The sequence below is a fragment of the Mauremys mutica genome, chromosome 6, assembly GCF_020497125.1.
Source record: "Mauremys mutica isolate MM-2020 ecotype Southern chromosome 6, ASM2049712v1, whole genome shotgun sequence".
NCBI lineage: Eukaryota > Metazoa > Chordata > Testudines > Geoemydidae > Mauremys > Mauremys mutica.
Window position 1 is genome coordinate 71,296,881 of NC_059077.1, and position 15,539 is coordinate 71,312,419.

The 15,539-nt window shown below is 44.9% G+C and overlaps 1 protein-coding gene across 1 annotated transcript in view; it reads right to left on the reverse strand.

The window, feature by feature from the left end:
* DTWD2 (DTW domain containing 2) overlaps positions 1-15,539 on the reverse strand; it is a 164,527-nt gene that overhangs the window by 72,879 nt on the left and 76,109 nt on the right. The window contains exon 4 of the mRNA XM_045021746.1: positions 3,462-3,651. Within this exon, the coding sequence (XP_044877681.1) occupies positions 3,462-3,651 (190 nt within the window). The remainder of the gene's footprint in view (positions 1-3,461; positions 3,652-15,539) is intronic.

The following is a 15,539-nucleotide window of genomic DNA, read 5'->3' on the forward strand; positions in this document are numbered from 1 at the left end:
GTATAACAAACTCTTTTGATAAAGTAAGCCAATCTACCTTAATCAAACTATTTGTACTCAGAACAAAAAAATCATTCAAATTTAGTTTAATCTACATAAATATATCTAAACATATTGAATATCTGTGATGTAAAAGATGGAATCTGGTAAGAACAGGTCTGCTAATGCTGCCAACAGCACTAGCAGCCCTGGAGGAGGCACGATCGAGCAGATTCACACCATCACATATCACATTCACATCCTTTCCTGTGTTGAGTCATAATTTTTACTATAAGGGTTGAACAAGTGCACTAGTAGGCAGTTCCCAGGATGCTCTTCTCCAGTGTTCAGGGGCACTATGTCTTACAAAGTGATTATGCCTCCAGCTACTTATTGTAAGACACATCATCACCTGAGTGCCTAGGAAGTGTCCACTGCTATACCGGTGACTGACACAGTTCAATGGGATTGGTTATGGGAGTGTCTGCTCATAATAATAAGTATGGCAGACACAATCTGGCCCATAAAATATTAAAACATATGAAATGTGATGACTGTAACACTATAAAACATCCGTTCAGTAGCAGACAGCCATGAATGTCCATCTTTTTGAAAGGCCTTTGCTGTGCATAGGGGTATCAGAATATTTGAATTTTGTAAATCAGATTTTATTCTACAGTTTTATCAACTTCAGAAAACTAGCTGTACAAATACAAACATTTTATGATCTATTTTAGTGTATTTCAATGAATTAAAGACCTGCCTACTCTATTCTCCTGTAAAAGGGTTTGTTTCTTATTCTTCACACTGTCTCAGAACAGAAGAGCATTTCTTTTCTGCCCTGAAATTAAAAATATTTCTGTTGGAATTAAAAGCTTAAGGCAGTAAATGCTTTAAGCATCAAGATTATGGGAATTGCCTGTAGTCTACATTTTTACTGAGAGCGTAGGGGAGTATAGTTTTCTAATATACAGTTAGAGTAACTACCACAAACAGTAATCTTTAAACTACACTGATTAAGCAAAATGCCAACTAAAAATAATGGATTTAAAACAAAACAAAAAAAACAAAAATGAAATTAAGTGTTCCAGTGCTGTAAAAGACTGCCCTGTCATAGCACATAACTCATGGAGTAGGATTCAGAAGAAAAGGAAATGGTTTAAGGTTCTCTTTGTGAAGTTTGTGAAGCGAAGGGGCAGGAGGTCCATGATGTTTGCCCCCAGATGTGGAAACAGCCCCTGAAAGCAGCCTCCAAGACTCACAGATCCATGGTGGGGATCAACAAGAGGCCAAATGCCCTCTTCCTCTGCAGAAGCTCTGTGCGCCTCAGTGTACCCCTGGCTACAATGGAGCTGTGCTACCAGGGTTTCCTTGACCAGGAGATTGATAGAAAAGATAATAAAGTCCCTTGCATTAATTTATTATGTGATATTGGGATGCTCCCAGGTGAAAGACCACTGTGCCCATCACCAAATCTAGAGTATCCTGTGGGATATTTTAGAGGCCAGAAGCCACTACACCAGCTCTAGTCCACGGTAACCTAGTACTGGAGCTTTATTGGAACCCCACTACCAACTATTTCCAGTAACCATATGGGAAAAAAAACAAAGAAAGAAAGAAAAAAAAAAGGATACTAACAGTGAAATTTATTTAAACAAGGTTTTCCCTCCCCTTTGGCCTGTGTGGCCAGCATGTGTTTTATCAGTTGTTTAACCAAACTAATACAGAAGATCAATCATACCTGGCTTTGACAACATCACTTATCTCTCTCTGTATGTAAGAATGAAACAGCCATCTCTTATTGCAGGTCTGATTTATTTAAAAATATCCACTTGCTGCATAATTTAATAGGAACCATAAACTACTTGTGAGAGGATTGCGTTAAGATTTCAAGTTTTATATTTCTACCCCCAAAGATATTGCTTATGGCTATTTATAAAGTTTTAAAGTATTTATAGGAGATCACTTTTTAAAACCTTATAGGCTCTGGGTTTAGGATAAAATACAGTTGGTTGTGGTAGATCAAAACACCACTTTGTTAAATCCACAGCTAAACTGATTAACTCATAGAAGGCATTTTTAGGAGAAAATATACACAACTTGTCAGCCTGTGTTAACAAGTAACTTGTGTTAGACTGAAACTTGTTATGCAAAGAATGGAATAACTGCCTAAATAAGAGTGGTTAATCACATAACAACAATGAATTAAGTCTTCCATCCTGCACTGAGAATCATGTGTATGCATCCTACACAGCACCATGGACTTACACAATTTTTTTTCAGGGCTGTGCTTATACAGTTCTCAGAGCAGGACTAGAACCTACATCTGTTAATTTTACTAGCACTAACTGTTAGTGCTATATTCAAACATTATAATCTAGAGTACTTGGATGGGAAAAACCTATTTTTGTTAATGATAATATCTGGAGAAAACGTGATGTTATTAATATGTTTCATCATAAGCTCCCTCCATATTCAGTAGCTGTGATTTGACGACCGTTCTGGATTCTTACAAGCTTTCCCTTGGACATGAGTAGAAAAGTTGAGAATTTGCACTGAAGGACCACAATATCCTACTTTCACACTCAGGTTTATACACTTACCTGGAAATAGGAAAAGGATAAAAAAAAAGTAGACTTCACAACTGCGAACATTTTATTAAGAGGCCTTACCACCACCACTTACCTTTTGGAAGTCCTGAGTTCAGCAGAAAATTCCAAACCATCTCTAGCTTGAAGCTTTTTTTGGACAGAAAAATCCACTTCCACAAAATGGAAAACCTCCCTGACATTTTTCAAATTTTCCATTGGAACATGTCAAGTCCAACTGAAAATATTTCAATTTGTCAGGCCAACCTGATGGGGTTTTTTTGGGTCAGCTTGACATCGTGTGTGTTTGCTGGAGCTGCCACAATGCCTCATGGGAGCTGCAGTTCTAATATCTCATGACTGCATTATTTCTTATATGGGAAAGTCTTCCTGGCAGAACTACTACATTTCCCAGGATGCACCACAGTCTCCCTTTTAGTTGAACCCGTATGGTGAATCATGGGATTCATCTGACCACTGTGCATCATGAGAAAAGTACTTTGGCCTGGGAACTCAGCTCACAGAAAAGGATGGGAGCATGTGGCACCCAAACTATAACAACCATGAGGCACTAAAGCATCTCAAGTTGATGTGGAACTGAACCAAACTGAAATTAAATGTTTTGAGTTCGTTCAACAAACCAAAATGAAACATTTCAATTAAGCAACATCAACACGAAAATTCTGACATTTCAAAATCCAAATTTTTTTAACTTAATGTTCTGTGAAAAACGTCAGTATTTTGACTTTTTGTCCCAATTGGGACAAACAAAATTTGAAACATACAAATTTTATACAGGATAAAGTTCTAGTTTTTGACCGGTTCTAGTTCAAACACTTCCAGTGAAAAAAGAAAACAGATATTACACTCTCAAGTCAAAGCATTACATCTTACCTGCTTAGGAAGCCGGAAAAGAGAGTTTTTGTAGAATATATCTTTAGCTTGACTCCATGTTCCATCAATGATGATGATTGTGGATGGACTTGGGAAGATCAAAGCCACTTCTTCCAAATTAGCTGCTTCAGCTCCAGGATACAGAATTAGAGTACTAGAATTTCGGCACACAGCTGCTAATTCAGGATACCTACATGAACAGAGAGAGGACTTTTTTGTTTGTTTTTCTGAAAGGGAAAATATATGTAACATGTATCATGCCTCATTCCCATAGCTCTGCCAATTTACTGACTCTTCAAATTCATCTTCTCCCAACTTCAACTATCCAACCCACTATACTCCCGTCTATAGCCTTCAATTCTGCTCCTCAGTCAGGCAGAGGAATCTGCAAAGTACTAAGAGGTGCTACTTTACCACAAGCTTACAAAAGGCCTAGGGGCTAAATTTTCAGAAGCGGCTACTAATTTTGGGTGTCCAACTTGAGAATTTTAGTTCTGATTTGCAGAGAAGCTAAGCACCCAAAACTCTAATTGAAGTCAATGGAATTTAAGTACTTAGCATCTCTTTAAAAAATATCAGAGTGGTCTTGGCATCTCAAATTGGGCACCAACAGAGACTGGAAAACTTCTTGGACGCTTGAAAATAATGGCCAAAAGATACTGACTCTGCAATACTCCCAGCTCCTGCCAGCCCAGTGAGCAAGACACAAGGACCAGGAACAGAGCTTTAATCTCCCATATGACAGCATATAATTTTCACTAGATACAGAACTAAATTCAGTTTGTTTGCTTTAGGAAAAGTTCACAGTTATGCAGCCATCACTGAATGTCTGAATTATTCATTATGGATTTTAAAGTCTTATTAGGTTTTTACAAATACAGTTGAACCCTGTTATGTCGCCGGCCTAGGGGTTTGCCAAAAATAGTCCAGATAACCGATGATCGAGATAAACCCCTATCCACCCCCCCACCCCTGAACTCCCCTGCCCTCTCTCCAACACCCCCTCCCTGCCCCCTTACCGCGGTGCCTGCACGTGGCTGGATCCGGCGAAGCGGGACGGGGACCCGGAGCCTGGCAGCCAAAGAAGCGGGACCCGGTAAGCAGGCCGGGCGGCAGGCAAAGCGGGACCGGGTAAGCGGGGCCGGGTGGGCGGGGACGGGCAGGGACCGGGTATGCGGGGACGGGCGGCGGGGACGGGCAGGGACCGGGTATGCGGGGCCGGGCGGGCGGCGAAGCGGAGCCGGGCGGACGGGCGGGCGGCGAAGCGGGGACCGGCGAAGCGGAGCCGGGCGGGGGGGCGGCAGGCGAAGCGGGGACCAGGTATGCGGGGCCGGGCGGGGACGGGCAGGGACCGGGTATGCGGGGCCGGGCGGGCGGGCGGGGTCGGGCAGGGACCGGGTATGCGGGGCCGGGCGGGCGGGGCCGGGCAGGGACTGGGTATGCCGGGCGGGGCCGGGCAGGGACCGGGTATGCGGGGCCGGGCGGCGGGGACGGGCAGGGACCGGGTATGCGGGGACGGGCGGGCGGGGACGGGCAGGGACCGGGTATGCCGGGGCGGGCGGGCGGCGAAGCGAAGCCGGGCGGAGGGGCGGGCGGCAAAGCGGGGACCGGCGAAGCGGAGCCGGGCGGGCAGGGGGCAGGCAAAGCGGGGACCAGGTATGCGGGGACGGGCGGGGACGGGCAGGGACCGGGTATGCGGGGCGGGCTGGCGGGGACGGGCAGGGACCGGGTATGCGCGGCCGGGCGGCGGGGACGGGCAGGGACCGGGTATGCAGGGACGGGCGGCGGGGACGGGCAGGGACCGGGTATGCGGGGACGGGCGGGCGGGGACGGGCAGGGACCGGGTATGCCGGGGCGGGCGGGCGGCGAAGCGAAGCCGGGCGGCAAAGCGGGGACCGGCGAAGCGGAGCCGGGCGGGCAGGCGGCAGGCAAAGCGGGGACCAGGTATGCGGGGACGGGCATGCGGGGACGGGCGGGCGGGGACGGGCAGGGACCGGGTATGCCGGGGCGGGCGGGCGGCGAAGCGAAGCCGGGCGGCAAAGCGGGGACCGGCGAAGCGGAGCCGGGCGGGCAGGCGGCAGGCAAAGCGGGGACCAGGTATGCGGGGCCGGGCGGGGCCGGGCAGGGACCGGGTATGCGGGGCGGGCTGGCGGGGACGGGCAGGGACCGGGTATGCGGGGCCGGGCGGGCGGGCGGCGAAGCGAAGCCGGGCGGAGGGGCGGGCGGCAAAGCGGGGACCGGCGAAGCGGAGCCGGGCGGGCAGGCGGCAGGCAAAGCGGGGACCAGGTATGCGGGGCCGGGCGGGGACGGGCAGGGACCGGGTATGCGGGGCGGGCGGGCGGGGACGGGCAGGGACCGGGTATGCCGGGGCGGGCGGGCGGCGAAGCGAAGCCGGGCGGAGGGGCGGGCGGCAAAGCGGGGACCGGCGAAGCGGAGCCGGGTGGGCAGGCGGCAGGCAAAGCGGGGACCAGGTATGCGGGGCCAGGCGGGGACGGGCAGGGACCGGGTATGCGGGGCGGGCTGGCGGGGACGGGCAGGGACCGGGTATGCGGGGCCGGGCGGGCGGCGAAGCGAAGCCGGGCGGAGGGGCGGGCGGCAAAGCGGGGACCGGCGAAGCGGAGCCGGGCGGGCAGGGGGCAGGCAAAGCGGGGACCAGGTATGCGGGGACGGGCAGGGACCGGGTATGCGGGGCGGGCTGGCGGGGACGGGCAGGGACCGGGTATGCGGGGCCGGGCGGCGGGGACGGGCAGGGACCGGGTATGCGGGGACGGGCGGGCGGGGACGGGCAGGGACCGGGTATGCCGGGGCGGGCGGGCGGCGAAGCGAAGCCGGGCGGCGGGGGCGGGCGGCAACGCGGGGACCGGCGAAGCGGAGCCGGGCGGGCAGGCGGCAGGCAAAGCGGGGACCAGGTATGCGGGGGCGGCGGGGACGGGCAGGGACCGGGTATGCGGGGCGGGCTGGCGGGGACGGGCAGGGACCGGGTATGCGGGGCCGGGCGGGCGGGCGGCGAAGCGAAGCCGGGCGGAGGGGCGGGCGGCAAAGCGGGGACCGGCGAAGCGGAGCCGGGCGGGCAGGCGGCAGGCAAAGCGGGGACCAGGTATGCGGGGACGGGCGGGGACGGGCAGGGACCGGGTATGCGGGGCCGGGCTGGCGGGGATGGGCAGGGACTGGGTATGCGGGGCCGGGCGGGCAGGGACGGGCAGGGACCGGGTATGCGGGGCCGGGCGGGCGGGCGGCTGGGGACGCGGGGAGCGGGCGGCTGGGGAACCGCGCGGCTGGAGAGCCAGGGAGCGGGCGGCTGGGGACGCGGGGAGCCGGGCTCGAGATATTAGGGTTGGGCAAATTGACATAACGGATGAGAAACCCATAAGATAAAGAGGGAGTTTGGCGGTTCCACTTGTAAAACCTCGAGTTAATAGGATTGGCAAGTTAACCGAGGTCGAGATAAATGGGTTCGACTGTAGTTAAAATATATATATACACAAAATAGTTTCTGCATAAATAAAAAGCAAAGAACTACAAATGCTTTCATCAGACGTCTGACGAAGTGGGTATTCACCCACGAAAGCTTATGCTCCAATACATCTGTTAGTCTTTAAGGTGCCACAGGACTCTCTGTTGCTTTTTACAGATCCAGACTAACACAGCTACCCTTCTGATACTTTTAATCAGATTGAGGGTGAATACTTAATACAGAAAACATTTTCCATTATGTAAGTAAAAGCATTTCAAAATGTTTCCAGAAACAAAAAAATCCAAGTTTAATGCGTATTTAATAGTACTACTAATAATGCAAGATTACAGTTCCACAGCTAACACCTAAAACACTAGGAAACGTGAAAGTTACATTTGAACTCTGAACCTTGGTTCGGGTGTATTCTGAAAAGGAACTGTGAGAGTCTATGTTAATTGTCTCAGTAGTTCCAGTGACTTGTTCAACATCAATGTAGAAAGATGGGAGGAGTGCAAAGAATCCCGTCCAATTTGGAGGGAATATCTGGCACTGGGTGCAGCTCAACATGAAGAGGCTTTGATCCAGAGGATGGAGCAAAGTGAGAAAGAAGAAAGCAGCATACTGTAGTCTTGGACTGTAACTCAGACAACACATGGATCTGGAAATTTGTAACAAACTGTGTTGGTCTTGAATTGGGCTTGTCAGCCATAAGCGGATTCATCAGGCACCTGATTAGACCTCTTATGCATATACCATGATTCAGTTTGGATCGACAGCTGACAATGAAAAATGGTTACAGTGACTTCACTTGAGATCTGGTCCATTTAAATGTATAAAGATTATTTTTCTAAGTGCCACTTCCATAAATAAATCTTGGAATTCAAAAGTTAATTATTACTTATATAGTGTCATAAGTGGGCATGTTGCTTTACAGACAAATGAAAGACATTGTCCCTGCCCTAAGGAACTTGCCATCTACAGAGCTGATCCTACCAGATAGTGACCTCTCTCTGGAGGTGTTCAGCATCTTGCAGGTAATGGGCCAATCACACAACCACTACCAGACACTGTAGTGCTCACTACCATGAGTGGCCTGATTGGAGCCATGCCCAGCACTAGTAAGATTTGCAGAATAGATCTCCTAAACATAGCATAGGAAGAGACAAGTTAAACATAAACACAACCTGGTGATTGGATTACAGAGGGACACGGTTAACACAAAATGAGGTTATATGTTTTTGTAACATGTATATTTTAGTTCCTTTTTTTTTTAATTTATTTGGTGTAGATGTGCAGGTCAGCTGGTCTTTTTCTTCTCATGCTCTGTGGAACACTTTTGAAAGTAATGCCATTCATTTAGTTGCCCAAATGGGTGAAATTGGTGAGGGACACTCTGAAAAATTTGGTCCATATAAACATTCTACATTTCTTTCTAAAAGCTTAAACTACACATACAATACAGTAAAATTTGTACTGTAATGGTTATGTCCAAATGGATAGAGTTATGGTTAGGTATTAAACCTGCACCTTTGCATTTCCTTAAGTTTAAATGTTAAGCTCCGTAACCTTAACAATGCCTTAATATCGTTTTTTTTCTTTTTACCTTTCTCTATTAAATCCATCATCAGAACAAAGAATAATTAACAGGTGATACAAAAGTAAAAGAAAAAAGTATGTTTCATATTAAAAGTTAATTAAATGAAGGTTAGTTAAGCTGGTTACAAAATAGGTAACTAAAACAGTTTCTGCCCTTGTGTGTCATTGCTTGTATTAAGAAATGAAACGGTGTTTTTACATATGCATCAGGTTGAAACACTATTGACTTTAAGACAATGTTGCACCAAGAAGATTAATTTCAGAGCAGACACCATACTGATGGCAGCTCTTCAGAAGCTGCCAAGCCTCAAGAGGGAACTAAGCCATTTAAAAAAAAAAAAAAACCCAATCTTCTAACCACTACCATTTATTCCCCAGATCAGAGCCAGACTTTTAAAGGTTTTACATCTCAGTGTCGGTCAGAAAAAAAATGCTGTATATGAAAAAAGTGATTTTCTTAAACAGCCCAGTTCCCTCCTGAGTACCACCTGCTTCAAAAAGTCTACGAAAAGAGTAGCAGCTGCTCCAATTCAAACCAAGTATACACAATGAAAGTTCCTATTGACTTTAGGTACCATTCTTCCAGTATTTTCAAAATATTTAGGATTTAGAATTACTTAATTTTTGTGCTCTTTTATAAACATGTGATCATGAAAAAGCTGACAATTAAAGAATTTCAACCACAGAATTGCTGTGTACTAATTTCACTGCTGTAATGCTTATCAGCTAATCATAATCATTAGCTTATCAGCTAATCCTTCAATTTGTTCTGTTTGTTTTATCATGTAAATTTTAATGTGCACCTAATAAGGATTATCCAAAACTTTACGTTGAATGGCCAATGGTCTCAGTCGTATTAATATTTAAAATTCCCAAACAAAACTTCAGTATGACGCAATTATGGTTTAGCAGTGGTTAAGCCATAGGTAAGGTTGTATCAGTGAATTCTGTTTAAGAAGGGACACGATGGCAACATCTATTAGCTGTTTTATTCAAAAAACTTACAACTAGAGTATAAGAAAGCTTCTAATTTTCTGGATAATTATAATTTCTAGGGGAGTTATATTTTAAAATATTGTTGGAATAAAAACAAATGGTTTTATAATTTGGGTCACTAGCATCTCACTTTTTTCCAGAACCCTTTTGCAAAGATTACTAATGGAGCATCTACACTAAGCTTACAATGTAGATGACGACTGTATATCTATAGTTTATAAAAATACCAGTTTTATATTTTCCCATTTTGGAATCTGAGAAAAATGATTATGCTTCATAACTGATTTGAGCTACGCTTATTTGAAAGGGCCCATTAACTATATGATGGTGTTGTTTGCTAGGCACAGCTCTATGTCCATACATTGCATCCAGTTTCAAATGACTACAGGCCCATTTACTCCAATGTAAAAGTTGACTTCACTGTCATCAATTTAAAAGTGCCACATTTACGAATATCAACATTCTTTGCTAAGTAGCATCCTATGTCTTCATACATGACAAGGTTTGTCAAGTTGCAAAGGCTGTTTGTAGACTGTCAACATTTCTCCACTCTGACCCCTCACTGCAGTTGCTGCATTCACCATATTGTTGCCATTCTTTGTAAGGCAGCATATTATTTGCTTGCAATTTTTCATCTTCAATTTCAACATTTTAAAAACTAGGAAAATTCATTTAATATTAGTTAAGGTTTCTCTGCTCTACTTACAACGTTTTCTTCACATAATGAAAAGCAAGTAAATTGTGGAGGCCAACAACCATATTTCTGTTTATCTTCACAAATATAAAGTGCATCAACTGTTAACTATTATTACCTTCCTTCCAGAACACATTGTTAACACCCATGGCTTTATCAACTACTACATAGCCTTAAATCTGACATATGTACAAAAAGAATACATATGGTTATTAACGTATTAACTTCCTTTTTTAAGTGTGTGTGTGTGTGTGTATGTATATATATATATATATATATATATATATATATATATATATATATATATATATATAATTCATACTCAGTTGTAACAAACAGGACAATTGGGCTTCCTGCACCACTCAGTAAATTTCATGCTTTTTGATTATATACACTCACACATACAGACCTTCCCGACACATTACTAGGGGAGGGAAAGTTACAAACCAACAGACCAAGAGCTCAAATCATAGTTCTACTGGCTGTTCTTAATATTTCTGTGTCCTTCACAATCCTTATTAACCACGGATTCATACGCTTAGGAGACGCAATGGTCAATTTACAAATAAGGGCGTGTCTACATGGGGACACCCAAGAAAATTAATCCAAATTAAAGGAATGTGAGAATTTAAAGTGGATTAGTTAAATGACATTAAACCCCTGTGGTGGATGCTTTTATTTAGAATTAAAATGGCATTAATTTAGGTTAGTTTAATTCACTTTTGAATTAAGATAACACAAATTAAGGCCACTTTAATTATGAATAAGAGCATCCATAGTGGAGTTTAATGCAGTCTAACTAATCCATTTTAAAAATTAGTTTGCATTAACTTTCCTGAGTGTCCCAATATAGAAGACTCCTAACATAACTGCAAGGTTGCACAATGTCACTACAGGGAGAGATGGGCATAGAATCTGTCTCTACAATTAAAGATCCAAATCTCATCCACTTTGCCACACAACCTTTCAGAAGAAGTGGGCCCAATTGTGTGCCTGCGTGACCCACTCTAACACAGGGTAGATCTTCATCCCTCTAGTGGCCAAACCACCTATAAAAGTTTGACACTAGTGCCTTCGTGCTAATAGATGTGGTCCTTTAACTCAAATGGTGCTAATTCCTGCTTTGAGATTCAGAGTTCACAAATTCAGTTCTAACAGCTAACCCAAACAAGAGAGTTATCAGATTTGGCTATGCTGCCTCTAACCACTAGACAACACTCAGCTCCCAGAGACAGGAAAAGAGCCCGGGCTAGTTCATAGTAGTTGTGCAATCCAGTGGTAAAGTGTGTGCTTTGTCATGTTCTATGCACTGCTCTTAACACGAAGAACAGCATGCTTTCCCCATCAGTTATTCGTACAGCTGAAATGGAAGAGATCGAATGCTGTGGATCTGAAGGTTGCAGGTTTAAATACATCTGATAATCCAGGGGGAGAAGAATTGTCTAAATTAGCATGAGGACAAATTATTTGATATTGGAAAACACTGAATTTAATGCAAATGTGAATGTTGTGTCAATATTTGTTTTGCTGCATTTGCAGTGTTTACATTTTGGTTAATGAGAACCAAAAGAGGGTTGGGTGCTTATTGGTAACTAGTAACTGAAAGCCCATGAGATGTAAAGTCATGTGTGTCAAAACGCTGAAAATGGCCGAGAACTTAAAAACTGGACTGTAACGAATTGTGAATCCCAGTGATGACTGAACATTGTGATACTGTAAACAAAAAGAGCTCTCAACTATACTTGTAGCTGTTTTTTCACTTCACACTGACTCAACAGACATTCTGGGCTTCAGAGTGATGTTTGGGGTTATTGTGTATGCTGGCTGTGTTGTTGTGTGCTGGCTACTTTGTGTGGGGGTTGTGTTGTGTTGTGAGAGTGGTATGGATTTGGGTAGGTGGTGAATAAGGACTGTGTGCCGAGGCGAAGGGCTGTCTGCGTTTGGGGTTATTGTGTGTGCTGGCTCTTGTATGAGTGGTTTTGAAGAACTGTGGCAGTAAGGCCAAGTAATCTGCCATCTCTGCAGTCTCCTTTGTACAACCAGTGAATTGCTGCACAGAAATTAGCTACAGAGTAAGGATGTAAAGTAAATTAGAGTTGTGCCTAGTTGAGTTACCTGATATCACAATGGTCTAGGACTCTTGCCATGGCATATAAACATGCCTTGTCATGGCACAAATGTAATTCATAAAGTCAAATGTCTGAGAACTTAAAAATGGAATAGTAACAGACCACGAATCCCAGTGATGATTCAACCTTGTGGTATTCTGAACAAAGAGCTTTCAACCACGCTTTCACCTGTTTCCATTACTTTACACTGGATAAAACATTTCCAGCTTCAGAGTGACACACAGACAGGTGAAAATCCTGGAATGTTATTATATAGCTTTATAAACTTTACTTGAAGTTTGAAGGTTTCTCTACAATTTTGTATACTTATTTAAATAAAACAGTAGAAAAATACCTTTAGTTAGCTGAAGTTAGTCCACTCTGAGGTTATACCAGATTGGTATGAAGGGTTTTACACCAGTATCACTTGGTTGCCATTTGCCAAACACTCCCCCCCAAAACATAAGAAGAGGGAGAGATACGGGGAGGAGGCAAAGTAGCAGACCGTGTTTAAAATAGTAGAACAATGGAGAAAACATTGTCTTTTGGGCAGTCCACATTATCTTATCCTTGTAGAATACCTAGATACTATCACAATAGGCATTTCAGAAGTGCTAACAGATACACCACTACCTCGATATAACGCCACCCGATATAACACGAATTTGGATATAACACGGTAAAGCAGTGCTCCGGGGGGGCTGTGCACTCCAGTGGATCAAAGCAAGTTCAATATAACATGGTTTCACCTATAACGCGGTAAGATTTTTTGGCTCCCAAGGACAGTGTTATATCAAAGTAGAGTTGTATACGGATTGACAGACAATGATGGATAAATAGGCGCATATTAGTTTAAAATATATAATAGAATTGGAATCTGTGAAAGCAGAGCCAGTGCTAGGCATAAGTCAGAGGTGGGCAAACCATGGCCCATGGGACACATCCCACTGTCCTGCCCAGCCCCTGAGCTCCTGGCCCAGGAGGCTATGATCAGCCCCTTCCCTGCTGTCCCCCCTCTCCTGCAGCCTCAGCTCGCTTGCTCCGCCACTGGCGCAATGCTCTGGGCGGCGCAGCTGCAGAGCCTGGCCTGACCCGGTGCTCTGTGCTGTGTGGTGGCGTAGCCCGGCTCCAGCCGGGTGGCGTAGCTGTAGCGCTGCCAGCCACCGGTGCTCCAGGTAGCGTGGTAAGGGGGCCATGGAGCCGAGGGGGTTGGACAGAGGGCAGGGGAGTTCAGGGTGGTGGTCAGGAGGCATGGGTGTGGACAGGGGTCAGGGCAGTCGGGGGGGAGGGAAGGGGGTTGAATGGGGACAGGGGTCCGTCAGGGGTAGGGATCCTGGGGGCAGTCAGGGGACAGGGAGAAGGGGTAGTTGGATGGGTCAGGGGTTCCGGGGGGGCCATCAGGAATGAGAGGAGGGGTTGGATGGGGCAGTGGGGCTCCGGGAGAGGTCGGGGGACAGGGAGTGGGGATGTGTGGATGGGGCAGGGGTCCCGGGGGGAGGGCATCAGGGAACGGGGGGGTTGGATGGGGCAGGAGTCCGGGGTTGGGGGCAGATAGGAGATGGGGGCTGGGCCACAACACCATCCCCTATACGACCCTCCATACAATTTCCAAAACCCGATGCGGCCCTCAGGCCAAAAAGTTTGCCTGCCCCTGGCATAAGCAGACTAAGCAATTGCTTAGGGCCCCAAGCAGCAAAATGGTGCCTCCTATTAATTACTAGTGTGAGCTGTGGAGGGGGGCAGGAAAAAATATTCCTGCTAAGGGTCCCCGAATGGGATAGCACTGGCACAGTGTGAAAAGAGTCATGTAACTTAGAGCATTGGTGGTACATTATATTTGGAACAAGTAAACTCGTTTACAGTAGTTAATATAAGAAAAAAAATATTTTTGTTTGGGAGCAACCAAGAGAAAAGTTCACAGTTCAAGCAAGTAATTAGTGAAAATATTTTCATATAAATGATAGCAGAAGTAAGTTGCACTCAACTTTCTAAAGATATTGAAGTCATTAATGAGTTGCCCAAACCTTCTAATGCATTTTTGAGGTACCTGATTTACCCACTGACTTGTAGCAGAGCTGGTATTTTGACTGCATGGAATTTATTGTACTAATTCTGAAACCTAACATGTGATGAATTTTGTAGATCTATGCATATATTGTCCACCTGATTAATTTTTGAAGACAAACCAAGTTAAATGGGTTTTTTTTCCTATTCTTTAAGACAGTCTCCTGCCCCAAATAATAAGGTGTAAGTCAAATGGGTATTTGGATGAATAACTCTATTACAGCTTAATCATTAGTGTCCATAACAGTGAGAATTTACTAGTAGATTACAGAAACTTGAAGATCTATGTCTAGAAAGTAAAGAACTATTAGAACTTAAGTAGGCAGCTATTTCATATAAAAAAAGAACAGAAGGCCAGAGCAAAGTAGCTTTGGTGTGTTTTTTCCCTTTCTTTGCAGCTGTCACAGTTATAAAGTTGATATTTAAAAACCATGAGTGCCAAGATTTCTCATATAACTCTAAAAGTATGAAATGAAGATTATTCAGATTGTTGACAAGTCAGATTACAACAAGCAACTTCATCTAAAATGTGTTTTCTTTTCAACACCCAAGAATTTCCTATTGAGCTGAGCAAACAGTATTTATTAGGATTAAAAAAATTGCTTGCAAAATATTTATTAGCATCCTAAAAAAGAAAATAAATCCCAGAAATTATGGTATTTTATTCATAAATATAGGCACTCTTTTTTTGTCTTAGCACTTCCCTCATGAATAATAAACCTAGTGCTTGGCCAAAGAATTTACAATGATTATTATATAAGGCACTATACATGGCAGGACATGACTATTTATTTTAGAGCATACTTTAAACTTAGCTTGTCTGTAAATAGATAAAACCATAGCTCTTTGTTGTTTCTTTTAAGTGTATTTTTCCTTTCACAAGCCATATCAGTTTCAAAGACAATATACTGAGCAACAGCCAAAATGTTTGAAGGCTGAAATATGACAACTGGATAGAGTTCTTCATGCCCATCAAGTCTATCTTTACTAAAACATATGTCCAAAATTGTACACTGTCTTAGAGCCCTATTCAGGAAAGCATGTGCTTGAATGCTTTCCTGAATTGGAGCCTTACTGAGTAACCATGCAATTTTTCTGATCCATGTAATTATTACCGTAACTATTATTGCAACTTTTGTCATACCTCTCTCCTTTCCCTTCTTTTT